Source organism: Leuresthes tenuis, unplaced genomic scaffold, assembly GCF_036924035.1.
Source record: "Leuresthes tenuis unplaced genomic scaffold, fLeuTen1.0.hap1 SCAF_1, whole genome shotgun sequence".
NCBI classification, from domain to species: domain Eukaryota; kingdom Metazoa; phylum Chordata; class Actinopteri; order Atheriniformes; family Atherinopsidae; genus Leuresthes; species Leuresthes tenuis.
In genome coordinates this window covers 37,587,921-37,614,648 of record NW_027325355.1, presented here as the reverse complement: position 1 = coordinate 37,614,648, position 26,728 = coordinate 37,587,921, and the positions used below count along the sequence as shown (strand labels likewise).

The following is a 26,728-nucleotide window of genomic DNA, read 5'->3' as shown; positions in this document are numbered from 1 at the left end:
TTTGTTCCAGCTGACTGGTTGGAACTGGAGCAGCATCACCATCCCACTGGAGGGCTCCGAATGCTCCACCATGTTCACCAGCTAGCTTTGAAAAGAGGCTGTGAAAGAGCAACAATGAGCTGATTCTCTGAGGACGTGTTCCTGAAAGCAGAATGCTTCACATTCAACATGTGATTCATGGCTAAAAGAAAAAACACGAAAACAATGAAATGAAGCAGAAACAACAAGAGAAAACCCATCCTTACACTTAAAGTTACACTTCTGCATATGTCCCAAATGTTCTCAGGCACTCCTAGAAACTATTAAAAAATGTGCGTACATGTAGCCCTTCTAACCTTACAACCAGCAGTTTATATGAAAAGCTCCTTCAGCTGGATTTCCAACCAGCTCCATGATTAGATTCAGACAACATACCTGAACTCACCTCCAGAAGGCTGACTATAGTAACATTCATCTCAGGCTAACCTCTCTGACTTTATCCCTTAATTGAAGAATATATTTGCTGAAAAATCATTTCCCATTCTTTCCATGCTTCTGTTTTGAAGCTTTTCGCCGTGAAACTCCACCTCCTCCAGCAGCCTGTTCCTGGAGTGTTACACACTGTGATGCTCCAGCCCTGCTCAGCTGCTCCATGAAGGCCACAAACCCTCCATCATCTGAGCACCTGATTTCACTGAGAATGTTTCTGTTTAAATGATCTGGGACGAGGCTGGCCGACTCTATAGTTTTTCAGTTATATGGGTAATCCTTCGTGGAGGTTTGTTATTAGGAGAATCACAGTGTAACACACTGCAGGACATGAAACATCTGTGTGTTAGAAAGGAAGTTGATTGTTCGAGCCGAGCAGAAAGAAAACCAGCTGTGCTATCTTTCAGCTCTTTAGGGGTAAGTTCAGTCCACGGATTCAAATGAAAATGCTGCAGGAAGACGTAGAGGAAGTTTTTCTTTGCTGGACCAAAGACACCGAAAGGCTGTTGACTCACATCTGTGTGAGTGAGCGTCTAGTTCGTCTGGAGCAAGTTGCTGAGAGCTGCAAATGAAAAGAAAGAACAATGAGAGTCTGAAGAGCGGCTGAAGGCAACCCACCGGGCTTCTTCAACACTGTGTGGTCTGCGTTCAGAGCTGCTGCTGTCAGTTAGATGTTCCAGATACCGAGCAGCAGCCCTCACTCACACACGGGCACTTCTTTCTGTTCCAGCAGGAGAAATGTGTGTGTGGTATATGTTTCTGGGTTAGGTAAGCGTGTGTTTCACAGGATGAACAGAGCAGCAGCCCTCACTCACACACGGGCACTTCTTTCTGTTCCAGCAGGAGAAATGTGTGTGTGGTATATGTTTCTGGGTTAGGTAAGCGTGTGTTTCACAGGATGAACAGAGCAGCAGCCCTCACTCACACACGGGCACTTCTTTCTGTTCCAGCAGGAGAAATGTGTGTGTGGTATATGTTTCTGGGTTAGGTAAGCGTGTGTTTCACAGGATGAACAGGGCAGCAGCCCTCACTCACACACGGGCACTTCTTTCTGTTCCAGCAGGAGAAATGTGTGTGTGGTATATGTTTCTGGGTTAGGTAAGCGTGTGTTTCACAGGATGAACAGGGCAGCAGCCCTCACTCACACACGGGCACTTCTTTCTGTTCCAGCAGGAGAAATGTGTGTGTGGTATATGTTTCTGGGTTAGATAAGCGTGTGTTTCACAGGATGAACAGGGCAGCAGCCCTCACTCACACACGGGCACTTCTTTCTCTTCCAGCCGGAGAAATGTGTGTGTGGTATATGTTTCTGGGTTAGGTAAGCGTGTGTTTTACAGGATGAACAGGGCAGCAGCCCTCACTCACACACGGGCACTTCTTTCTGTTCCAGCCGGAGAAATGTGTGTGTGGTATATGTTTCTGGGTTAGGTAAGCGTGTGTTTCACAGGATGAACAGAGCAGCAGCCCTCACTCACACACGGGCACTTCTTTCTGTTCCAGCAGGAGAAATGTGTGTGTGGTATATGTTTCTGGGTTAGGTAAGCGTGTGTTTTACAGGATGAACAGGGCAGCAGCCCTCACACACACACGGGCACTTCTTTCTGTTCCAGCAGGAGAAATGTGTGTGTGGTATATGTTTCTGGGTTAGGTAAGCGTGTGTTTTACAGGATGAACAGGGCAGCAGCCCTCACTCACACACGGGCACTTCTTTCTCTTCCAGCCGGAGAAATGTGTGTGTGGTATATGTTTCTGGGTTAGGTAAGCGTGTGTTTCACAGGATGAACAGAGCAGCAGCCCTCACTCACACACGGGCACTTCTTTCTGTTCCAGCAGGAGAAATGTGTGTGTGGTATATGTTTCTGGGTTAGGTAAGCGTGTGTTTCACAGGATGAACAGGGCAGCAGCCCTCACTCACACACGGGCACTTCTTTCTGTTCCAGCAGGAGAAATGTGTGTGTGGTATATGTTTCTGGGTTAGGTAAGCGTGTGTTTCACAGGATGAACAGAGCAGCAGCCCTCACTCACACACGGGCACTTCTTTCTGTTCCAGCAGGAGAAATGTGTGTGTGGTATATGTTTCTGGGTTAGGTAAGCGTGTGTTTCACAGGATGAACAGGGCAGCAGCCCTCACACACACACGGGCACTTCTTTCTGTTCCAGCAGGAGAAATGTGTGTGTGGTATATGTTTCTGGGTTAGGTAAGCGTGTGTTTCACAGGATGAACAGGGCAGCAGCCCTCACTCACACACGGGCACTTCTTTCTCTTCCAGCCGGAGAAATGTGTGTGTGGTATATGTTTCTGGGTTAGGTAAGCGTGTGTTTCACAGGATGAACAGGGCAGCAGCCCTCACTCACACACGGGCACTTCTTTCTGTTCCAGCAGGAGAAATGTGTGTGTGGTATATGTTTCTGGGTTAGATAAGCGTGTGTTTCACAGGATGAACAGGGCAGCAGCCCTCACTCACACACGGGCACTTCTTTCTGTTCCAGCAGGAGAAATGTGTGTGTGGTATATGTTTCTGGGTTAGGTAAGCGTGTGTTTCACAGGATGAACAGGGCAGCAGCCCTCACACACACACGGGCACTTCTTTCTGTTCCAGCCGGAGAAATGTGTGTGTGGTATATGTTTCTGGGTTAGGTAAGCGTGTGTTTCACAGGATGAACAGGGCAGCAGCCCTCACTCACACACGGGCACTTCTTTCTGTTCCAGCAGGAGAAATGTGTGTGTGGTATATGTTTCTGGGTTAGGTAAGCGTGTGTTTCACAGGATGAACAGGGCAGCAGCCCTCACTCACACACGGGCACTTCTTTCTGTTCCAGCAGGAGAAATGTGTGTGTGGTATATGTTTCTGGGTTAGGTAAGCGTGTGTTTCACAGGATGAACAGGGCAGCAGCCCTCACTCACACACGGGCACTTCTTTCTGTTCCAGCAGGAGAAATGTGTGTGTGGTATATGTTTGTGGGTTAGGTAAGCGTGTGTTTCACAGGATGAACAGAGCAGCAGCCCTCACTCACACACGGGCACTTCTTTCTGTTCCAGCCGGAGAAATGTGTGTGTGGTATATGTTTCTGGGTTAGGTAAGCGTGTGTTTCACACTTACCTTGTGGCTCAGAGTGAGTCCCTTGGTGTCCTTTACCGCTCTCTGGATCTGCACCTGAATGAGCAACACTCTGATCAGGACGAAGCTGTGATGACAGCACACTTATAGTCTCTGTGATGAGACGGACACTGACCTCCCTGCAGCTTGAAGCAGAGCTTTTTCTTCTGGTAAGCGACGTAACTGGAGACGGCTCCCATCAGAGCCACTCCGATGGCACTGACGATTCCTGCAATCTGTCCGGATCCTGCCTCTGCTGCACGGGGAGAAAAACTGTGTCTGTGCATGATCACAAAGTCTACTCACCCGCAGAAAACATGACCTTAAGACATTCGCTCTGATCTGAAATGCAATCTTTAATCAGATGAAGGATCTATGTGAATGTGTGCAACTGAGGAAACATTTCAGAGCAGAGGTGTGAACGGTAGATAACGTCAGATGATGGCACGGTTACTGAGGTGCAGAAAGAACTCTTTAGGTTAAAAATGCAGGTGATGCATTGTCTCATAAAATAAGTATTGATGTGCAAGTGTTGCAAGAATGAACTGTGTCTTTCTTTTAATGTGCAAATATTCATGAATGCAGACAAATCAACTTAAATATGCTCAGAAGATAGAGCTGGAATTATTTTAGAGACTGAATCTGGTACTAATCATATGATTGTTTCTGCCTAGAACAGCTGAGCAGATGTTTCAGGGTGGCACCGTGTGTGGTGACCTCTGATGTCCACCAGGGGGCAGTCAACAGCTTCTAATGGAGCTGGCAACAAGTGGGCGGAGCAAAGAGCAGCAGCCATGAACAGAAACGCACCAACGAAGAGAAGCAGAGGCGGCGGAAAGTAACAAAGACACAGAAGAGGACAAAACGCTGGATTAAAGCCACACAGCGAGCACACCCAGAGCCCAGAGACTGCACGCACTGCATGAGTAATACGCACGCACGTGAGTCAGAACCGTCCTGACTCACGTGCGCTGCTTTGTAGAAAACAGGGAGTGGTCTGAACATAAGAAGCCCAGAAATAAAGACAGGATGTTGCACAACCTGATGCACACACACGTGCACACACACACACGTGCACACACACACAGCACATCTCTCAGGCAGTAAGAAGAAACATTAAACCGGTTCATGAGAGCAGGAGAATCAAGAGGAAAAAACCCTTTTCACTGAGCACCACGGCCGCAGGCGTGGAGTCCATCTCCAGATGTGCACAGATGTGTGCACGTGCTTGAGCTCATTGTGGGCCAGCTTGGGTTTGCTTTCCGTGCATTCAGTGACTGAGAGGGGGACTGAAAGTCTTAACCATGTGCAGCTTCACGTTATGGCAAATGAAATAATGCAAGAATCAACAGCTGAAAGACTTTGTGTTGTTCTTCTGCCAGGAATTCAGTTCAGGTCTCCCCTGAACCTGCCCATTCCACAGCATTCCTTTATTCACCACGCTCTGCAGCAACAGGACACACTCCATACAAAAATACAGCTCAGCTCTACATGCTTATCACACAGCAAACAAAGAAGCATTCATGGACTACTGGAGGGAAAGACATCACCTGATCCTAAGTGTAGAGCTCCAGCACAGACAGTGGGATGAAAGTAAAGGTGTCCCTCTGTCAGCAGAGTGCTGTGAATGCTGACTATGCAAAGAATGCTGCTGACTGAGGGAGAGCTGCAGCTAGGTGTGAAGCAGCTCACATCTGCATGAACCCACAACCGAACGACAGCATGACTCAGCAAAAATACATGTTCACTATCCCATCCACATACAAACATTTCTGAGCCATCACAGACAAGAAGGCAGGGTGGAGTGTGCGTCCCAGCACACCCAAAAACAAGGCGTGTGACGCAGCCACGGCTCCTTCGTTACCCTGCAGTCATTCCAAAGCACAGAAACAGAAAGAAAAGCCCCGTGTACGCACACCGGGGAAGTCGAAGAAACACCGCAACAGGAAGAACTAACTCTGAGAGTTCAGTCTGAGACCCGTGAGCAGCGGCTCAGGGCAGAGCCTGCAGGAGCTCCATGGCCCTCTCTAACAGAGGACTCAACATTTGCTTTAAGTTGGAAATCCACACATAGAATTCCTCTGGAGTGTTAGCATTAAGCATCTTCAGGATCTGGTCCCACAGAAGGTCTGGATCTGCAACGACACACAATCGTAGCAGAGTTTTAGCCAGAGGAACCAGGCCTGGGTTCTGTGCTACGAGCTAAGCTCAGGCTCAGACTAACCCTCTCCACCTCTGACACCGCGAAGCACCTTAACTGAGACGACCCTTCATCACAGAACTGACTAACGTGCTCCGACTGACTTTTAAATACCTGGAACCAACATCATTTGCTGTGGATTCATGTTCATTTAATGCTTTAACAGAAGCAAACCCACTGAAAAGACAATGAAAATGGATCCTTTCCACCACAACACTACAGCCAGAAGAGGGCTGAGGCTTGCTTTAGTAAACCCAGCCACACCCCATCAGACCGGAGCTGCTCCATAGAACAGAACACCGTGTGACGGCCCCACAGCGACCCCAGGCTCGCTGGCTGCTGGATGAAACGGCACCGACAGGCCAGGCCAAAACACTACGGGGTAGCCCACCACCAGCGTGTGAAATAAAACCCCAGCTGTAAACAGCAGCTGGGGTCAGTTCCCCTGCTGACGGGAGACAGGATTTTCCCAACAAAGAGTCAAGGGCCCATGGATTCAGGAAGGAAAGGAGGGCCTCACAGTTCACATTCAGAGGAAGCTCACAGAGTCCAGAAGGAGTGAGACTCACCTTGAGGCTGATCAGCAGGACCTGTGAGGGAAACACAGTGGAAGTCAGTGTACATGGCAGTGATCAGACTCCATCCACCCGGCAGGAGAACTCCTGCCAACGCTAACATCTTCTTACACAGGCTCGTCATCTTAGCTCAGCAAACACCCTGCATTATTCAGCCTGTCACGTTTCCACGGGGACATTAACAGCTGGGAACCTCTGAAAGGGCTCCACTGCAGGCCAATACAAACTTTATTCTTTATTCCACCATTCCTACCTAAAAGAGAACAGAGAGTGTGTGTCTCTCCTCTCTGTGACTAACAGAGAAGTTAGAAAATAGTAACATCAGATGACGTACCGTGAGGATCATGGCCAGGGTCTGATGCACGGCCTGGAAGAAAAACGAGAAGGAAAATGCTCATGTTGGAAACCATGTGACACTTTTCTACTTTCTACTTCTCCAAAGCTGGAGTCCTGGAGAAGCAGAGACAGAGAAACTGCTCTGTCCGTTCTCTCCTGCCTCAGTTACAGAGCAGCTGCTGCAGCAGCTTAACGGAGCTGCTGCAGCTTAATGGAGCAGCTTAACGGAGCTGCTGCTGCTGCAGCTTAACGGAGCTGCTGCTGCTGCAGCTTAACCGAGCTGCTGCTGCAGCTTAATGGAGCAGCTGCTGCAGCTTAACGGAGCAGCTGCAGCAGCTTAACGGAGCAGCTGCAGCAGCTTAACGGAGCAGCTGCTGCTGCTGCAGCTTAACGGAGCAGCTGCTGCAGCAGCTTACTGGAGCAGCTGCTGCAGCAGCTTACTGGAGCAGCTGCTGCAGCAGCTTACTGGAGCAGCTGCTGCAGCAGCTTACTGGAGCAGCTGCTGCAGCAGCTTAACGGAGCAGCTGCTGCTGCAGCTTAACGGAGCAGCTGCTGCTGCAGCTTAACGGAGCAGCTGCTGCTGCAGCTTACTGGAGCAGCTGCTGCAGCAGCTTACTGGAGCAGCTGCTGCAGCAGCTTAACGGAGCAGCTGCTGCAGCAGCTTAACGGAGCAGCTGCTGCTGCAGCTTAACGGAGCAGCTGCTGCTGCAGCTTAACGGAGCTGCTGCTGCTGCTGCAGCTTAATGGAGCTACTGCTGCTGCAGCTTAATGGAGCAGCTGCTGCTGCAGCTGCTGCAGCTTAATGGAGCTGCTGCAGCTTAATGGAGCTGCTGCAGCTTAATGGAGCTGCTGCAGCTTAACGGAGCTGCTGCAGCTTAATGGAGCTGCTGCAGCTTAACGGAGCTGCTGCAGCTTAATGGAGCTGCTGCAGCTTAACGGAGCAGCTGCTGCTGCAGCTTAATGGAGCTGCTGCTGCTTAATGGAGCAGCTGCTGCAGCTTAATGGAGCTGCTGCTGCTGCAGCTTAATGGAGCTGCTGCAGCTTAATGGAGCTACTGCTGCTGCAGCTTAATGGAGCTGCTGCTGCTGCTGCTGCAGCTTAATGGAGCAGCTGCTGCTGCAGCTTAACGGAGCAGCTGCTGCTGCAGCTTAACGGAGCAGCTGCTGCTGCAGCTTAATGGAGCAGCTGCTGCTGCAGCTTAATGGAGCAGCTGCTGCTGCAGCTTAACGGAGCAGCTGCTGCTGCAGCTTAATGGAGCTGCTGCAGCTTAATGGAGCTGCTGCTGCTGCTGCTGCAGCTTAATGGAGCTGCTGCTGCTGCAGCTTAATGGAGCTGCTGCTGCTGCAGCTTAATGGAGCTGCTGCTGCTGCAGCTTAATGGAGCAGCTGCTGCTGCAGCTTAACGGAGCAGCTGCTGCTGCAGCTTAATGGAGCTGCTGCAGCTTAATGGAGCTGCTGCTGCTGCTGCTGCAGCTTAATGGAGCTGCTGCTGCTGCAGCTTAATGGAGCTGCTGCTGCTGCAGCTTAATGGAGCTGCTGCTGCTGCAGCTTAATGGAGCTGCTGCTGCTGCAGCTTAATGGAGCTGCTGCAGCTTAATGGAGCTGCTGCTGCTGCTGCTGCAGCTTAATGGAGCAGCTGCTGCAGCTTAATGGAGCAGCTGCTGCTGCAGCTTAACGGAGCAGCTGCTGCTGCAGCTTAACGGAGCAGCTGCTGCTGCAGCTTAATGGAGCAGCTGCTGCTGCAGCTTAATGGAGCAGCTGCTGCTGCAGCTTAACGGAGCAGCTGCTGCTGCAGCTTAATGGAGCTGCTGCAGCTTAATGGAGCTGCTGCTGCTGCTGCTGCAGCTTAATGGAGCTGCTGCTGCTGCAGCTTAATGGAGCAGCTGCTGCTGCAGCTTAACGGAGCAGCTGCTGCAGCACCATACCCCATGCTCCCTGTGATTGGCTGCCCACCGCTCCAGTGTATGGCATCTCTATCTAGGACTGTGTGACCTTGTGTGTGTGTTAAAAGCAAATCTTGTGTTTGTACATATGTGTGCATGACATCGAATCTTAACTGTCTTACCTCCTGAACGACCTCCATCAGGTTTGTAATCGCCTCCACTAACGTCGAACAGGTCCGAGTCATCAAAACTCCCACCGCCTGGAAGAAACCAGCAGCATAATGCAGTTTCCATCACTTTCACCTGAACACTTAGACCTGGAGCCCCTCCCATCGTGGCTGTCTTCGCCACATCAGCAGCTTTCATGTGGATGAATCAACATCTGTCCAGAGACAGCTGCTGATTCCAGCCAACACACACAGTGAATGAGCTGAAGCATTAGCTGACTCACCTCCCCCACTCTTTGGGGGTTTGACAGGAGGCTTGTCAGTTTTTGGGTCTGTGGATACAAAGACACAAAGTAAGAAAGCTTTGAATCACAGAATCCTGACAGCAGAACCACTTAAAATCCAAACCAGGCTAAACGTTTGATCCCACAGCTTCCTCACAGCTTTACCTGGCTTCAGGGCGTCCTCCAGATCAAATCCATCAAAGCCACCTGTAATTATCAGTTACAAAGCGTCACTTCAGCTGACAGGGACACTGAGCACGCAACACCCGTAAGGCCAGATGGGAATCCAACCTACCAGAATCTCCAGAACTTGGTTTCTTGGGTTTTTTAGTCGGTGGAACATCTGCGGAAATAAGACTGAGTTAGAAAACAAAAAACAGGTTTGTAAGCAGGTGTGTCAGAGTGTGTTTTACCTGGTCCAAGCGCATCGAAAAGGTCCAGCTCACCTGAGGAGGAAGGAGGCACGGATCAGTTCAGACGCCATTATCCTTCACATGCAAATACTGCAGAAACAGAGTCAGAACAGCTGTCTGTAAGAGGAAGCTGTGTGGGCACAGCAGAGGGAGCTTTCTATGTAAAAGAGCCCCACCAGGTGCACACGCCTGACAGCAGCCACAGCAGAGGAAACGCCATCTTCTGCGGGACCACATCTGGGTCAGGGCGCGCAGAAAGGACCGGGTGGCAGTCCTTCTCTTCATCTGCACGCAGCCTCGCTTCCAAATGAGTACTAAAGGCGGAGCTTACGCTGAGTCAGGCTTCACTGGCTGGAGAGATCGCTCCATTTTCAGCGGGCCAAATTCAACCATCTGTGCTGAGAAAAACTACCGTCCACACTTTTTCTACAGGTACCGAGCCAGGCCCAGTGGAATCAGGACAGCGCGCCACCAGCAGAGTGTGTGCGAGTGTGTGACGTGGGCAGAAATCTCAGGTGTGCAGCCAAAGCAAAGACGTCACTAAATGGGATGGCATCATTCGAGGGGAACGGGAGGACAGCGAAAAGATACTAACCACCAGTTTTGTCTGTCTCTGGGGCCTTTGGCTGCTCTCTGGGCTGTGCAGGGGTTGGATCTAAGGGAAGGAGAACAGTGTTACTGGGGCTCCTTTCAAGAGAATGAATCGACAGTAAAACGTCCACCAACAGAGGGCCACTCACCTGGGTCACCGAGGGCATCTCCCAGGTTAAATTCTGCATGAGGAGGACACCAAGAGCGCCGTTACAATTCAACAAGACACACAACAACATGGCCACACTGAAGCTGCTGGCGCCACAGGCAGACTACCCTGTGCTCTCTGATTTGAGCTTCTTCCTGGAAACAGGTCTGTGTTTGGGAAACAGGAAGTCATACACTTATTTGCTGGCTGCCGTGGCAGCGCTGAGTGACACGCTGCGCAGCATGAGTCACTCCTGCATACCAGCTCAAGGACAGGTTCCCCCCACCCACTGAGCCTGTGGGCCGGCGGGGGGTAGCCTGCGCACAGCGTAAATGAAGCCGTGCACGTGGAGGGAACGGGCGCTGCTTTGATGAGTGAAGCAGCCGCACAGGAACATGTTTTCCATCAGAAGTTCCCACATGCTGCTCTGCTCTGCTCTGTGTTTGGCAGGCAGATAACCTCCTCACGCTCTGATTTTACAGGACAGAAGTCATTCTACACCTCAGATACGCTTTCATGGTTATTCACCAGTCCACCCTCCACATTTGCCATGTCTTTGTCTTTCCTCAGTGTCCCTTTTACAGGAACCTGTAAACATCTGCTGTTCAGAACCACATCGTTCCCTGGCAGTCTTCAGTTCTTCAGTGAGCGTGCCACCATTCTTTGCAGTTTAACAGCATGCCACGGTCTCATGGTCTCATGCCTGTGGTTCATCTGCCTCAACAGGAAGTCCATCCACAGATCACAGATGATCTGCAGCTATCAGGGAATTTGGTTGTCTAAAACTCTGAACCTATTGATTGATCTGAGGGGTTTATCTGTGTGGTGTCCCTGGTTTGAGGATGAAAACCTTTTAACTTTGTGGCAAAGTGTTCAGCGTTCCCAAAGAGGAAAACTCCTACATAACACTGTAATAAAGGCTTTATAAATACCCGTTCCAGGCTGCTGTTGTTAGCAGCCGTGGGCCTGCAGGGGCGGACCCTCTGACAAGCAGCGGAACACAGTGTTCACATGGCGGCCCCCGCAGCCCCTACCGCCGCTGCAGGGGACACAACACAGTCCACCCGAACTCCGGCCCAACATAACCTCCACAGCCTGTACTGATACAACAGTTCCAAACTCACCGTCCTGCGTCAGGGTTCCCGAAAGAAGTAGAAGGAGAGAAAGGGTCCTCAGCGCGAGCTTCATGGCGGCAGTCAGAGCTGGCTTTTCTCCGGCTTTACTCAAAGTTTCTCTGGGTTTCAACCTCGGAGCTCCGTCGCGTGAGTAGCAGCGGACCCGGCCTGTCTCCTGCGGTGGGACAGGCTCCTGCTGGTGTCCTGTTACAGAATGACTCAGCCGTGCCTGGGTGGGGCCCCTGCGAGGGCGGAGTGCCAGCAGGCCCACATCTGAGGCATATTAAGCACGGGGAGGCGCGGTCTCACACACACACATTCTGCTCCGATGGAACAGAACCCGCAGGGGTGCTTAGAGCTCATAGTTAGTGGTTCTGACGTCTATCTGCCTGTCTGTCTGTCTGTCTTTATGTATCTGTCTGTCTGTCTGTCTGTCTTTATGTATCTGTCTGTCTGTCTGTCTGTCTTTTTATGTATCTGTCTGTCTGTCTGTCTTTTATGTATCTGCCTGTCTGTCTGTCTTTTATGTATCTATCTGTCTGTCTGTCTGTCTGTCTTTTATGTATCTATCTGTCTGTCTGTCTTTTATGTATCTATCTATCTGTCTGTCTGTCTTTTATGTATATGTCTGTCTGTCTGTCTGTCTTTTATGTATCTATCTATCTATCTATCTATCTATCTATCTATCTATCTATCTATCCTTCTCTATCTGTCTGTTTTTCTGTGAATAGAGTCTTTTTCATCTGTATTTTATATGTGAAAATGAAAGTTTCGGAATGAGTCAGGTTTACTTCAGGCTCCATATTCCTGATACATGCAGCTCAGATTCAGATTCAGATTCAGATTCATCTCTGCATGAAATACACCTTCAAATAGACCAGATCTGTTTCTTTAACTGTTCACATGTAATCCTGATATCTGAGCACTGACCTGTTACAGTTTTTCTCAGTCGCTTTGGTACGTTTCTCAGATTAGAATTGAAATTCTCAAAACGGCTTGTTGAGTCTTCACATCATTGTGTCATTCGTCCATATCAACAGAGCAGTTTCTCATTTCATTGAACAAGTTGCAAATGCTTTGGTACCTCCATGTAGATGATTACGTACAAGTCTCTTCTGTTTCCGACATTATCAAAATATATTATAATGGCTCTCTGTTCTCACCCCCCACAACATTTAGGCATGGCTTCATCCCATTAGTCTTTACATGTAAAATGTTGAACTAGTCATAATATGTCAAACATATTTCTGTAAATTGCTCGTCCTGTAATGAAGGGAAATGTGTGTGTAAATGTGTAAATCGATAAATGATCACCCAGTTTTCTGAAATAGCTCAAAGGTGCATCTCATGAACCATCAACTGGCAAGTATATACTGTATGTAGCCAGAGCACAACACAATGTTACAATGTAAGGACAAGGAATAGGACGGGGTCAACAGCCAGAGAGAAGAAAAAGAGGAAGAGGAATTAGGCTACGCTGCGTGGCTGCATGGCAGCGTTGCTGCATTGCTGCGTGGCTGCGTGGCTGCATGGCAGCGTTACTGCGTGGCAGTGTGGCTGTGTGGCACCTTTACACATGCATGGCAGCGTGGCTGCGTGGCACCTTTACACATGCGTGGCTGCGTTGCAGCGTTGCACCTTTAAACATGCGTGGCAGCGTGGCACCTTCACACATGCGTGGCAGCGTGGCACCTTTAAAAATGCGTGGCAGCGTGGCTGCGTGGCACCTTTACACATGCGTGGCATCGTTGCCGCGTGGTACCTTTACACATGCTTGGCAGCGTGGCACCTTCACACATGCGTGGCAGCGTGGCACCTTTAAACATGCGTGGCAGCGTGGCACCTTCACACATGCGTGGCTGTGTGGCACCTTTACACATGCGTGGCAGCGTGGCACCTTTACAGATGCGTGGCTGCGTGGCACCTTTACACATGCGTGGCTGCGTGGCACCTTTACACATGCGTTGCAGCGTTGCAGCGTTGCACCTTTACACATGCGTGGAAGCGTGGCACCTTTACACATGCGTGGCAGCGTGGCACCTTTACATATGCGTGGCAGCGTTGCACCTTTACACATGCGTGGCTGCGTTGCAGCGTCGCACCTTTACAGATGCGTGGCTGCGTGGCACCTTTACACATGCGTGGCTGCGTGGCACCTTTACACATGCGTTGCAGCGTTGCACCTTTATACATGCGTGGAAGCGTGGCACCTTTACATATGCGTGGCAGCGTTGCACCTTTACACATGCGTGGCAGCGTTGCACCTTTACACATGCATGGAAGCGTGGCAGCGTGGCACCTTCACACATGCGTGGCAGCGTGGCTGCGTGGCACCTTTACACATGCGTGGCATCGTTGCCGCGTGGTACCTTTACACATGCGTGGCAGCGTGGCACCTTCACACATGCGTGGCAGCGTGGCACGTTTAAACATGCGTGGCAGCGTGGCACCTTCACACATGCGTGGCTGCGTGGCACGTTTAAACATGCGTGGCAGCGTGGCACCTTTACACATGCGTGGCAGCGTGGCACCTTTACACATGCGTGGCTGCGTTGCAGCGTTGCACCTTTACACATGCGTGGAAGCGTGGCACCTTTACATATGCGTGGCAGCGTTGCACCTTTACACATGCGTGGCAGCGTTGCACCTTTACACATGCGTGGAAGCGTTGCAGCGTTGCACCTTTACAAATGCGTGGCTGCGTTGCAGCGTTGCACCTTTAAACATGCGTGGCAGCGTGGCACCTTCACACATGCGTGGCACCGTGGCACCTTTAAACATGCGTGGCAGCGTGGCTGCGTGGCACCTTTACACATGCGTGGCATCGTTGCCGCGTGGTACCTTTACACATGCGTGGCAGCGTGGCACCTTCACACATGCGGCTGTAGCTCAGGAGGAAGAGCAGTCGCCCACCAATCGGAAGGTCGGTGGTTCGACTCTGGCTTCCCCAGGATACATGTCGAAGCGTCCTTGGGCAAGACACTGAACCCCACGTTGCTCCCCCAGTGTATCATTGGGGGTATGAATGTGTGTGAATGCTTAGAAAGCACGTAGTTATCCCCTAAGACGTGCTATATGAATGTGTGTGAGTGGGGTGAATGCGGCATGTAGTGAAGCGCTTTGAGTGGTCAGCTAGACTAGAAAAGCGCTATACAAGTACAAGTCCATTTACCATTTACCATTTACATGCGTGGCAGCGTGGCACCTTTAAACATGCGTGGCAGCGTGGCACCTTCACACATGCGTGGCTGCGTGGCATGTTTAAACATGCGTGGCAGCGTGGCACCTTCACACATGCGTGGCAGCGTGGCACCTTTACACATGCGTGGCTGCGTTGCAGCGTCGCACCTTTACAGATGCGTGGCTGCGTGGCACCTTTACACATGCGTTGCAGCGTTGCAGCGTTGCACCTTTACACATGCGTGGAAGCGTTGCAGCGTTGCACCTTTACACATGCGTGGAAGCGTGGCACCTTTACATATGCGTGGCTGCGTTGCACCTTTACACATGCGTGGCAGCGTTGCACCTTTACACATGCGTGGAAGCGTTGCAGCGTTGCACCTTTACACATGCGTGGAAGCGTGGCACCTTTACATATGCGTGGCAGCGTTGCACCTTTACACATGCGTGGCAGCGTTGCACCTTTACACATGCGTGGAAGCGTTGCACCGTTGCACCTTTACACATGCGTGGCTGCGTTGCAGCGTCGCACCTTTACAGATGCGTGGCTGCGTGTTACCTTTACACATGCGTGGCTGCGTTGCAGCGTCGCACCTTTACACATGCGTTGCAGCGTTGCACCTTTACACATGCGTGGAAGCGTTGCAGCGTTGCACCTTTACACATGCGTGGCAGCGTTGCACCTTTACACATGCGTGGAAGCGTTGCAGCGTTGCACCTTTACACATGCGTGGAAGCGTGGCACCTTTACATATGCGTGGCAGCGTTGCACCTTTACACATGCGTGGCAGCGTTGCACCTTTACACATGCGTGGAAGCGTTGCAGCGTTGCACCTTCACACATGCGTGGCAGCGTGGCACCTTTAAACATGCGTGGCAGCGTGGCACCTTTACACATGCGTGGCTGCGTTGCAGCGTCGCACCTTTACAGATGCGTGGCTGCGTGGCACCTTTACACATGCGTGGAAGCGTTGCACCGTTGCACCTTTACACATGCGTGGCTGCGTTGCAGCGTCGCACCTTTACAGATGCGTGGCTGCGTGTTACCTTTACACATGCGTGGCTGCGTTGCAGCGTCGCACCTTTACACATGCGTTGCAGCGTTGCACCTTTACACATGCGTGGAAGCGTTGCAGCGTTGCACCTTTACACATGCGTGGCAGCGTTGCACCTTTACACATGCGTGGAAGCGTTGCAGCGTTGCACCTTTACACATGCGTGGAAGCGTGGCACCTTTACATATGCGTGGCAGCGTTGCACCTTTACACATGCGTGGCAGCGTTGCACCTTTACACATGCGTGGAAGCGTTGCAGCGTTGCACCTTCACACATGCGTGGCAGCGTGGCACCTTTAAACATGCGTGGCAGCGTGGCACCTTTACACATGCGTGGCTGCGTTGCAGCGTCGCACCTTTACAGATGCGTGGCTGCGTGGCACCTTTACACATGCGTGGCTGCGTGGCACCTTTACACATGCGTTGCAGCGTTGCAGCGTTGCACCTTTACACATGCGTGGCAGCGTTGCACCTTTACACATGCGTGGCAGCGTTGCACCTTTACACATGCGTGGAAGCGTTGCAGCGTTGCACCTTTACACATGCGTGGCTGCGTTGCAGCGTTGCACCTTTAAACATGCGTGGCAGCGTGGCACCTTTAAACATGCGTGGCAGCGTGGCTGCGTGGCACCTTTACACATGCGTGGCATCGTTGCCGCGTGGTACCTTTACACATGCGTGGCAGCGTGGCACCATCACACATGCGTGGCAGCGTGGCACCTTTAAACATGCGTGGCAGCGTGGCACCTTCACACATGCGTGGCTGCGTGGCACGTTTAAACATGCGTGGCAGCGTGGCACCTTCACACATGCGTGGCAGCGTGGCACCTTTACACATGCGTGGCTGCGTTGCAGCGTTGCACCTTTACACATGCGTGGAAGCGTGGCACCTTTACATATGCGTGGCAGCGTTGCACCTTTACACATGCGTGGCAGCGTTGCACCTTTACACATGCATGGAAGCGTGGCAGCGTGGCACCTTCACACATGCGTGGCAGCGTGGCTGCGTGGCACCTTTACACATGCGTGGCATCGTTGCCGCGTGGTACCTTTACACATGCGTGGCAGCGTGGCACCTTCACACATGCGTGGCAGCGTGGCACCTTCACACATGCGTGGCAGCGTGGCACCTTTAAACATGCGTGGCAGCGTGGCACCTTTACACATGCGTGGCTGCGTTGCAGCGTCGCACCTTTACAGATGCGTGGCTGCGTGGCACCTTTACACATGCGTGGCTGCGTGGCACCTTTACACATGCGTTGCAGCGTTGCAGCGTTGCACCTTTACACATGCGTGGCAGCGTTGCACCTTTACACATGCGTGGCAGCGTTGCACCTTTACACATGCGTGGAAGCGTTGCAGCGTTGCACCTTTACACATGCGTGGCTGCGTTGCAGCGTTGCACCTTTAAACATGCGTGGCAGCGTGGCACCTTTAAACATGCGTGGCAGCGTGGCTGCGTGGCACCTTTACACATGCGTGGCATCGTTGCCGCGTGGTACCTTTACACATGCGTGGCAGCGTGGCACCATCACACATGCGTGGCAGCGTGGCACCTTTAAACATGCGTGGCAGCGTGGCACCTTCACACATGCGTGGCTGCGTGGCACGTTTAAACATGCGTGGCAGCGTTGCACCTTTACACATGCATGGAAGCGTGGCAGCGTGGCACCTTCACACATGCGTGGCAGCGTGGCTGCGTGGCACCTTTACACATGCGTGGCATCGTTGCCGCGTGGTACCTTTACACATGCGTGGCAGCGTGGCACCTTCACACATGCGTGGCAGCGTGGCACGTTTAAACATGCGTGGCAGCGTGGCACCTTCACACATGCGTGGCTGCGTGGCACGTTTAAACATGCGTGGCAGCGTGGCACCTTTACACATGCGTGGCAGCGTGGCACCTTTACACATGCGTGGCTGCGTTGCAGCGTTGCACCTTTACACATGCGTGGAAGCGTGGCACCTTTACATATGCGTGGCAGCGTTGCACCTTTACACATGCGTGGCAGCGTTGCACCTTTACACATGCGTGGAAGCGTTGCAGCGTTGCACCTTTACAAATGCGTGGCTGCGTTGCAGCGTTGCACCTTTAAACATGCGTGGCAGCGTGGCACCTTCACACATGCGTGGCACCGTGGCACCTTTAAACATGCGTGGCAGCGTGGCTGCGTGGCACCTTTACACATGCGTGGCATCGTTGCCGCGTGGTACCTTTACACATGCGTGGCAGCGTGGCACCTTCACACATGCGGCTGTAGCTCAGGAGGAAGAGCAGTCGCCCACCAATCGGAAGGTCGGTGGTTCGACTCTGGCTTCCCCAGGATACATGTCGAAGCGTCCTTGGGCAAGACACTGAACCCCACGTTGCTCCCCCAGTGTATCATTGGGGGTATGAATGTGTGTGAATGCTTAGAAAGCACGTAGTTATCCCCTAAGACGTGCTATATGAATGTGTGTGAGTGGGGTGAATGCGGCATGTAGTGAAGCGCTTTGAGTGGTCAGCTAGACTAGAAAAGCGCTATACAAGTACAAGTCCATTTACCATTTACCATTTACATGCGTGGCAGCGTGGCACCTTTAAACATGCGTGGCTGCGTGGCATGTTTAAACATGCGTGGCAGCGTGGCACCTTCACACATGCGTGGCTGCGTGGCATGTTTAAACATGCGTGGCAGCGTGGCACCTTCACACATGCGTGGCAGCGTGGCACCTTTACACATGCGTGGCTGCGTTGCAGCGTCGCACCTTTACAGATGCGTGGCTGCGTGGCACCTTTACACATGCGTTGCAGCGTTGCAGCGTTGCACCTTTACACATGCGTGGAAGCGTTGCAGCGTTGCACCTTTACACATGCGTGGAAGCGTGGCACCTTTACATATGCGTGGCTGCGTTGCACCTTTACACATGCGTGGCAGCGTTGCACCTTTACACATGCGTGGAAGCGTTGCAGCGTTGCACCTTTACACATGCGTGGAAGCGTGGCACCTTTACATATGCGTGGCAGCGTTGCACCTTTACACATGCGTGGCAGCGTTGCACCTTTACACATGCGTGGAAGCGTTGCACCGTTGCACCTTTACACATGCGTGGCTGCGTTGCAGCGTCGCACCTTTACAGATGCGTGGCTGCGTGTTACCTTTACACATGCGTGGCTGCGTTGCAGCGTCGCACCTTTACACATGCGTTGCAGCGTTGCACCTTTACACATGCGTGGAAGCGTTGCAGCGTTGCACCTTTACACATGCGTGGCAGCGTTGCACCTTTACACATGCGTGGAAGCGTTGCAGCGTTGCACCTTTACACATGCGTGGAAGCGTGGCACCTTTACATATGCGTGGCAGCGTTGCACCTTTACACATGCGTGGCAGCGTTGCACCTTTACACATGCGTGGAAGCGTTGCAGCGTTGCACCTTCACACATGCGTGGCAGCGTGGCACCTTTAAACATGCGTGGCAGCGTGGCACCTTTACACATGCGTGGCTGCGTTGCAGCGTCGCACCTTTACAGATGCGTGGCTGCGTGGCACCTTTACACATGCGTGGCTGCGTGGCACCTTTACACATGCGTTGCAGCGTTGCAGCGTTGCACCTTTACACATGCGTGGCAGCGTTGCACCTTTACACATGCGTGGCAGCGTTGCACCTTTACACATGCGTGGAAGCGTTGCAGCGTTGCACCTTTACACATGCGTGGCTGCGTTGCAGCGTTGCACCTTTAAACATGCGTGGCAGCGTGGCACCTTTAAACATGCGTGGCAGCGTGGCTGCGTGGCACCTTTACACATGCGTGGCATCGTTGCCGCGTGGTACCTTTACACATGCGTGGCAGCGTGGCACCATCACACATGCGTGGCAGCGTGGCACCTTTAAACATGCGTGGCAGCGTGGCACCTTCACACATGCGTGGCTGCGTGGCACGTTTAAACATGCGTGGCAGCGTGGCACCTTCACACATGCGTGGCAGCGTGGCACCTTTACACATGCGTGGCTGCGTTGCAGCGTTGCACCTTTACACATGCGTGGAAGCGTGGCACCTTTACATATGCGTGGCAGCGTTGCACCTTTACACATGCGTGGCAGCGTTGCACCTTTACACATGCATGGAAGCGTGGCAGCGTGGCACCTTCACACATGCGTGGCAGCGTGGCTGCGTGGCACCTTTACACATGCGTGGCATCGTTGCCGCGTGGTACCTTTACACATGCGTGGCAGCGTGGCACCTTCACACATGCGTGGCAGCGTGGCACGTTTAAACATGCGTGGCAGCGTGGCACCTTCACACATGCGTGGCTGCGTGGCACGTTTAAACATGCGTGGCAGCGTGGCACCTTTACACATGCGTGGCAGCGTGGCACCTTTACACATGCGTGGCTGCGTTGCAGCGTTGCACCTTTACACATGCGTGGAAGCGTGGCACCTTTACATATGCGTGGCAGCGTTGCACCTTTACACATGCGTGGCAGCGTTGCACCTTTACACATGCGTGGAAGCGTTGCAGCGTTGCACCTTTACAAATGCGTGGCTGCGTTGCAGCGTTGCACCTTTAAACATGCGTGGCAGCGTGGCACCTTCACACATGCGTGGCACCGTGGCACCTTTAAACATGCGTGGCAGCGTGGCTGCGTGGCACCTTTACACATGCGTGGCATCGTTGCCGCGTGGTACCTTTACACATGCGTGGCAGCGTGGCACCTTCACACATGCGGCTGTAGCTCAGGAGGAAGAGCAGTCGCCCACCAATCGGAAGGTCGGTGGTTCGACTCTGGCTTCCCCAGGATACATGTCGAAGCGTCCTTGGGCAAGACACTGAACCCCACGTTGCTCCCCCAGTGTATCATTGGGGGTATGAATGTGTGTGAATGCTTAGAAAGCACGTAGTTATCCCCTAAGACGTGCTATATGAATGTGTGTGAGTGGGGTGAATGCGGCATGTAGTGAAGCGCTTTGAGTGGTCAGCTAGACTAGAAAAGCGCTATACAAGTACAAGTCCATTTACCATTTACCATTTACATGCGTGGCAGCGTGGCACCTTTAAACATGCGTGGCAGCGTGGCACCTTCACACATGCGTGGCTGCGTGGCATGTTTAAACATGCGTGGCAGCGTGGCACCTTCACACATGCGTGGCAGCGTGGCACCTTTACACATGCGTGGCTGCGTTGCAGCGTCGCACCTTTACAGATGCGTGGCTGCGTGGCACCTTTACACATGCGTTGCAGCGTTGCAGCGTTGCACCTTTACACATGCGTGGAAGCGTTGCAGCGTTGCACCTTTACACATGCGTGGAAGCGTGGCACCTTTACATATGCGTGGCTGCGTTGCACCTTTACACATGCGTGGCAGCGTTGCACCTTTACACATGCGTGGAAGCGTTGCAGCGTTGCACCTTTACACATGCGTGGAAGCGTGGCACCTTTACATATGCGTGGCAGCGTTGCACCTTTACACATGCGTGGCAGCGTTGCACCTTTACACATGCGTGGAAGCGTTGCACCGTTGCACCTTTACACATGCGTGGCTGCGTTGCAGCGTCGCACCTTTACAGATGCGTGGCTGCGTGTTACCTTTACACATGCGTGGCTGCGTTGCAGCGTCGCACCTTTACACATGCGTTGCAGCGTTGCACCTTTACACATGCGTGGAAGCGTTGCAGCGTTGCACCTTTACACATGCGTGGCAGCGTTGCACCTTTACACATGCGTGGAAGCGTTGCAGCGTTGCACCTTTACACATGCGTGGAAGCGTGGCACCTTTACATATGCGTGGCAGCGTTGCACCTTTACACATGCGTGGCAGCGTTGCACCTTTACACATGCGTGGAAGCGTTGCAGCGTTGCACCTTCACACATGCGTGGCAGCGTGGCACCTTTAAACATGCGTGGCAGCGTGGCACCTTTACACATGCGTGGCTGCGTTGCAGCGTCGCACCTTTACAGATGCGTGGCTGCGTGGCACCTTTACACATGCGTGGCTGCGTGGCACCTTTACACATGCGTTGCAGCGTTGCAGCGTTGCACCTTTACACATGCGTGGCAGCGTTGCACCTTTACACATGCGTGGCAGCGTTGCACCTTTACACATGCGTGGAAGCGTTGCAGCGTTGCACCTTTACACATGCGTGGCTGCGTTGCAGCGTTGCACCTTTAAACATGCGTGGCAGCGTGGCACCTTTAAACATGCGTGGCAGCGTGGCTGCGTGGCACCTTTACACATGCGTGGCATCGTTGCCGCGTGGTACCTTTACACATGCGTGGCAGCGTGGCACCATCACACATGCGTGGCAGCGTGGCACCTTTAAACATGCGTGGCAGCGTGGCACCTTCACACATGCGTGGCTGCGTGGCACGTTTAAACATGCGTGGCAGCGTGGCACCTTCACACATGCGTGGCAGCGTGGCACCTTTACACATGCGTGGCTGCGTTGCAGCGTTGCACCTTTACACATGCGTGGAAGCGTGGCACCTTTACACATGCGTGGAAGCGTGGCACCTTTACATATGCGTGGCAGCGTTGCACCTTTACACATGCGTGGCAGCGTTGCACCTTTACACATGCGTGGAAGCGTTGCAGCGTTGCACCTTTACACATGCGTGGCTGCGTTGCAGCGTTGCACCTTTAAACATGCGTGGCAGCGTGGCACCTTCACACATGCGTGGCAGCGTGGCACCTTTAAACATGCGTGGCAGCGTGGCTGCGTGGCACCTTTACACATGCGTGGCATCGTTGCCGCATGGTACCTTTACAAATGCGTGGCAGCGTGGCACCTTCACACATGCGTGGCATCGTTGCCGCGTGGTACCTTTACACATGCGTGGCAGCGTGGCACCTTCACACATGCGTGGCAGCGTGGCACCTTTAAACATGCGTGGCAGCGTGGCACCTTCACACATGCGTGGCTGCGTGGCATGTTTAAACATGCGTGGCAGCGTGGCACCTTCACACATGCGTGGCAGCGTGGCACCTTTACACATGCGTGGCTGCGTTGCAGCGTCGCACCTTTACAGATGCGTGGCTGCGTGGCACCTTTACACATGCGTTGCAGCGTTGCACCTTTACACATGCGTGGAAGCGTTGCAGCGTTGCACCTTTACACATGCGTGGAAGCGTGGCACCTTTACATATGCGTGGCAGCGTTGCACCTTTACACATGCGTGGCAGCGTTGCACCTTTACACATGCGTGGAAGCGTTGCAGCGTTGCACCTTTACACATGCGTGGAAGCGTGGCACCTTTACATATGCGTGGCAGCGTTGCACCTTTACACATGCGTGGCAGCGTTGCACCTTTACACATGCGTGGAAGCGTTGCAGCGTTGCACCTTTACACATGCGTGGCTGCGTTGCAGCGTCGCACCTTTACAGATGCGTGGCTGCGTGTTACCTTTACACATGCGTGGCTGCGTTGCAGCGTCGCACCTTTACACATGCGTTGCAGCGTTGCACCTTTACACATGCGTGGAAGCGTTGCAGCGTTGCACCTTTACACATGCGTGGCAGCGTTGCACCTTTACACATGCGTTGCAGCGTTGCACCTTTACACATGCGTGGAAGCGTTGCAGCGTTGCACCTTTACACATGCGTGGAAGCGTGGCACCTTTACATATGCGTGGCAGCGTTGCACCTTTACACATGCGTGGCAGCGTTGCACCTTTACACATGCGTGGAAGCGTTGCAGCGTTGCACCTTCACACATGCGTGGCAGCGTGGCACCTTTAAACATGCGTGGCAGCGTGGCACCTTTACACATGCGTGGCTGCGTTGCAGCGTCGCACCTTTACACATGCGTTGCAGCGTTGCACCTTTACACATGCGTGGAAGCGTTGCAGCGTTGCACCTTTACACATGCGTGGCAGCGTTGCACCTTTACACATGCGTTGCAGCGTTGCACCTTTACACATGCGTGGCAGCGTTGCACCTTTACACATGCGTTGCAGCGTTGCACCTTTACACATGCGTGGAAGCGTTGCAGCGTTGCACCTTTACACATGCGTGGAAGCGTGGCACCTTTACACATGCGTGGCTGCGTTGCAGCGTCGCACCTTTACAGATGCGTGGCTGCGTGGCACCTTAACACATGCGTGGCTGCGTGGCATGTTTAAACATGCGTGGCAGCGTGGCACCTTCACACATGCGTGGCAGCGTGGCACCTTTACACATGCGTGGCTGCTTTGCAGCGTCGCACCTTTACAGATGCGTGGCTGCGTGGCACCTTTACACATGCGTTGCTGCGTTGCAGCGTTGCAGCGTTGCACCTTTACACATGCGTGGAAGCGTTGCAGCGTTGCACCTTTACACATGCGTGGAAGCGTTGCAGCGTTGCACCTTTACACATGCGTGGAAGCGTGGCACCTTTACATATGCGTGGCAGCGTTGCACCTTTACACATGCGTGGCAGCGTTGCACCTTTACACATGCGTGGAAGCGTTGCAGCGTTGCACCTTTACACATGCGTGGAAGCGTGGCACCTTTACATATGCGTGGCAGCGTTGCACCTTTACACATGCGTGGCAGCGTTGCACCTTTACACATGCGTGGAAGCGTTGCAGCGTTGCACCTTTACACATGCGTGGCTGCGTTGCAGCGTCGCACCTTTACAGATGCGTGGCTGCGTGGCACCTTTACACATGCGTGGCTGCGTTGCAGCGTCGCACCTTTACACATGCGTTGCAGCGTTGCACCTTTACACATGCGTGGAAGCGTTGCAGCGTTGCACCTTTACACATGCGTGGCAGCGTTGCACCTTTACACATGCGTTGCAGCGTTGCACCTTTACACATGCGTGGAAGCGTGGCACCTTTACATATGCGTGGCAGCGTTGCACCTTTACACATGCGTGGCAGCGTTGCACCTTTACACATGCGTGGAAGCGTTGCAGCGTTGCACCTTCACACATGCGTGGCAGCATGGCACCTTTAAACATGCGTGGCAGCGTGGCACCTTTACACATGCGTGGCTGCGTTGCAGCGTCGCACCTTTACAGATGCGTGGCTGCGTGGCACCTTTACACATGCGTTGCAGCGTTGCAGCGTTGCACCTTTACACATGCGTGGCAGCGTTGCACCTTTACACATGCGTGGCTGCGTGGCACCTTTACACATGCGTTGCAGCGTTGCAGCGTTGCACCTTTACACATGCGTGGCAGCGTTGCACCTTTACACATGCGTGGAAGCGTTGCAGCGTTGCACCTTTACACATGCGTGGCTGCGTTCCAGCGTCGCACCTTTACACATGCGTGGCTGCGTGGCACCTTTACACATGCGTTGCAGCGTTGCAGCGTTGCACCTTTACACATGCGTGGCAGCGTTGCACCTTTACACATGCGTGGAAGCGTTGCAGCGTTGCACCTTTACACATGCGTGGCTGCGTTGCAGCGTTGCACCTTTAAACATGCGTGGCAGCGTGGCACCTTTAAACATGCGTGGCAGCGTGGCTGCGTGGCACCTTTACACATGCGTGGCATCGTTGCCGCGTGGTACCTTTACACATGCGTGGCAGCGTGGCACCTTCACACATGCGTGGCAGCGTGGCACCTTTAAACATGCGTGGCAGCGTGGCACCTTCACACATGCGTGGCAGCGTGGCACGTTTAAACATGCGTGGCAGCGTGGCACCTTTACACATGCGTGGCAGCGTGGCACCTTTACACATGCGTGGCTGCGTTGCAGCGTTGCACCTTTACACATGCGTGGAAGCGTGGCACCTTTACACATGCGTGGAAGCGTGGCACCTTTACATATGCGTGGCAGCGTTGCACCTTTACACATGCGTGGCAGCGTTGCACCTTTACACATGCGTGGCTGCGTTGCAGCGTTGCACCTTTAAACATGCGTGGCAGCGTGGCACCTTCACACATGCGTGGCAGCGTGGCACTTTTACACATGCGTGGCATCGTTGCCGCGTGGTACCTTTACACATGCGTGGCAGCGTGGCACCTTCACACATGCGTGGTAGCGTGGCACCTTTAAACATGCGTGGCAGCGTGGCACCTTCACACATGCGTGGCTGCGTGGCACGTTTAAACATGCGTGGCACCTTCACACATGCGTGGCAGCGTGGCACCTTTACACATGCGTGGCTGCGTTGCAGCGTCGCACCTTTACAGATGCGTGGCTGCGTGGCACCTTTACACATGCGTGGAAGCGTTGCAGCGTTGCACCTTTACACATGCGTGGAAGCGTTGCAGCGTTGCACCTTTACACATGCGTGGAAGCGTGGCACCTTTACATATGCGTGGCTGCGTTGCAGCGTCGCACCTTTACAGATGCGTGGCTGCGTTGCACCTTTACACATGCGTGGAAGCGTTGCAGCGTTGCACCTTTACACATGCGTGGAAGCGTTGCAGCGTTGCACCTTTACACATGCGTGGAAGCGTGGCACCTTTACATATGCGTGGCAGCGTTGCACCTTTACACATGCGTGGCAGCGTTGCACCTTTACACATGCGTGGAAGCGTTGCACCTTTACACATGCGTGGCTGCGTTGCAGCGTCGCACCTTTACAGATGCGTGGCTGCGTGGCACCTTTACACATGCGTTGCAGCGTTGCACCTTTACACATGCGTGGAAGCGTTGCAGCGTTGCACCTTTACACATGCGTGGAAGCGTGGCACCTTTACATATGCGTGACAGCGTTGCACCTTTACACATGCGTGGCAGCGTTGCACCTTTACACATGCGTGGCAGCGTGGCACCTTTAAACATGCGTTGCAGCGTGGCACCTTCACACATGCGTGGCTGCGTGGCACCTTTACAGATGCGTGGCACCTTTACACATGCGTGGCAGCGTTGCAGCGTTGCACCTTTACACATGCGTGGAAGCGTTGCAGCGTTGCACCTTTACACATGCGTGGAAGCGTTGCAGCGTTGCACCTTTACACATGCGTGGAAGCGTGGCACCTTTACATATGCGTGGCAGCGTTGCACCTTTACACATGCGTGGAAGCGTTGCACCTTTACACATGCGTGGCTGCGTGCCACCTTTACACATGCGTGGAAGCGTTGCAGCGTTGCACCTTTACACATGCGTGGCTGCGTTGCAGCGTTGCACCTTTAAACATGCGTGGCAGCGTGGCACCTTCACACATGCGTGGCAGCGTGGCACCTTTAAACATGCGTGGCAGCGTGGCTGCGTGGCACCTTTACACATGCGTGGCATCGTTGCCGCGTGGTACCTTTACACATGCGTGGCAGCGTGGCACCTTCACACATGCGTGGCAT

At 53.2% G+C, this 26,728-nt stretch overlaps 1 protein-coding gene across 1 annotated transcript in view; it reads right to left on the bottom strand.

Annotated features, from left to right (window-relative positions):
* cd99 (CD99 molecule) overlaps positions 1-26,728 on the bottom strand; it is a 27,215-nt gene extending 487 nt beyond the window's left edge. Inside the window, exons 1-14 of the mRNA XM_072379408.1 lie at positions 26,683-26,728; positions 11,287-11,550; positions 10,164-10,196; positions 10,019-10,078; positions 9,424-9,456; positions 9,306-9,353; positions 9,176-9,217; positions 9,011-9,058; positions 8,742-8,819; positions 6,676-6,708; positions 6,336-6,356; positions 3,703-3,822; positions 3,570-3,623; positions 1-1,030 (exon numbers count right to left, since the gene is read on the bottom strand). The exon at positions 1-1,030 is cut by the window's left edge and continues 487 nt beyond it. Coding sequence (XP_072235509.1) covers positions 1,002-1,030; positions 3,570-3,623; positions 3,703-3,822; positions 6,336-6,356; positions 6,676-6,708; positions 8,742-8,819; positions 9,011-9,058; positions 9,176-9,217; positions 9,306-9,353; positions 9,424-9,456; positions 10,019-10,078; positions 10,164-10,196; positions 11,287-11,550; positions 26,683-26,728 — 909 coding nt within the window. The 3' untranslated portion in view covers positions 1-1,001. The remainder of the gene's footprint in view (positions 1,031-3,569; positions 3,624-3,702; positions 3,823-6,335; positions 6,357-6,675; positions 6,709-8,741; positions 8,820-9,010; positions 9,059-9,175; positions 9,218-9,305; positions 9,354-9,423; positions 9,457-10,018; positions 10,079-10,163; positions 10,197-11,286; positions 11,551-26,682) is intronic.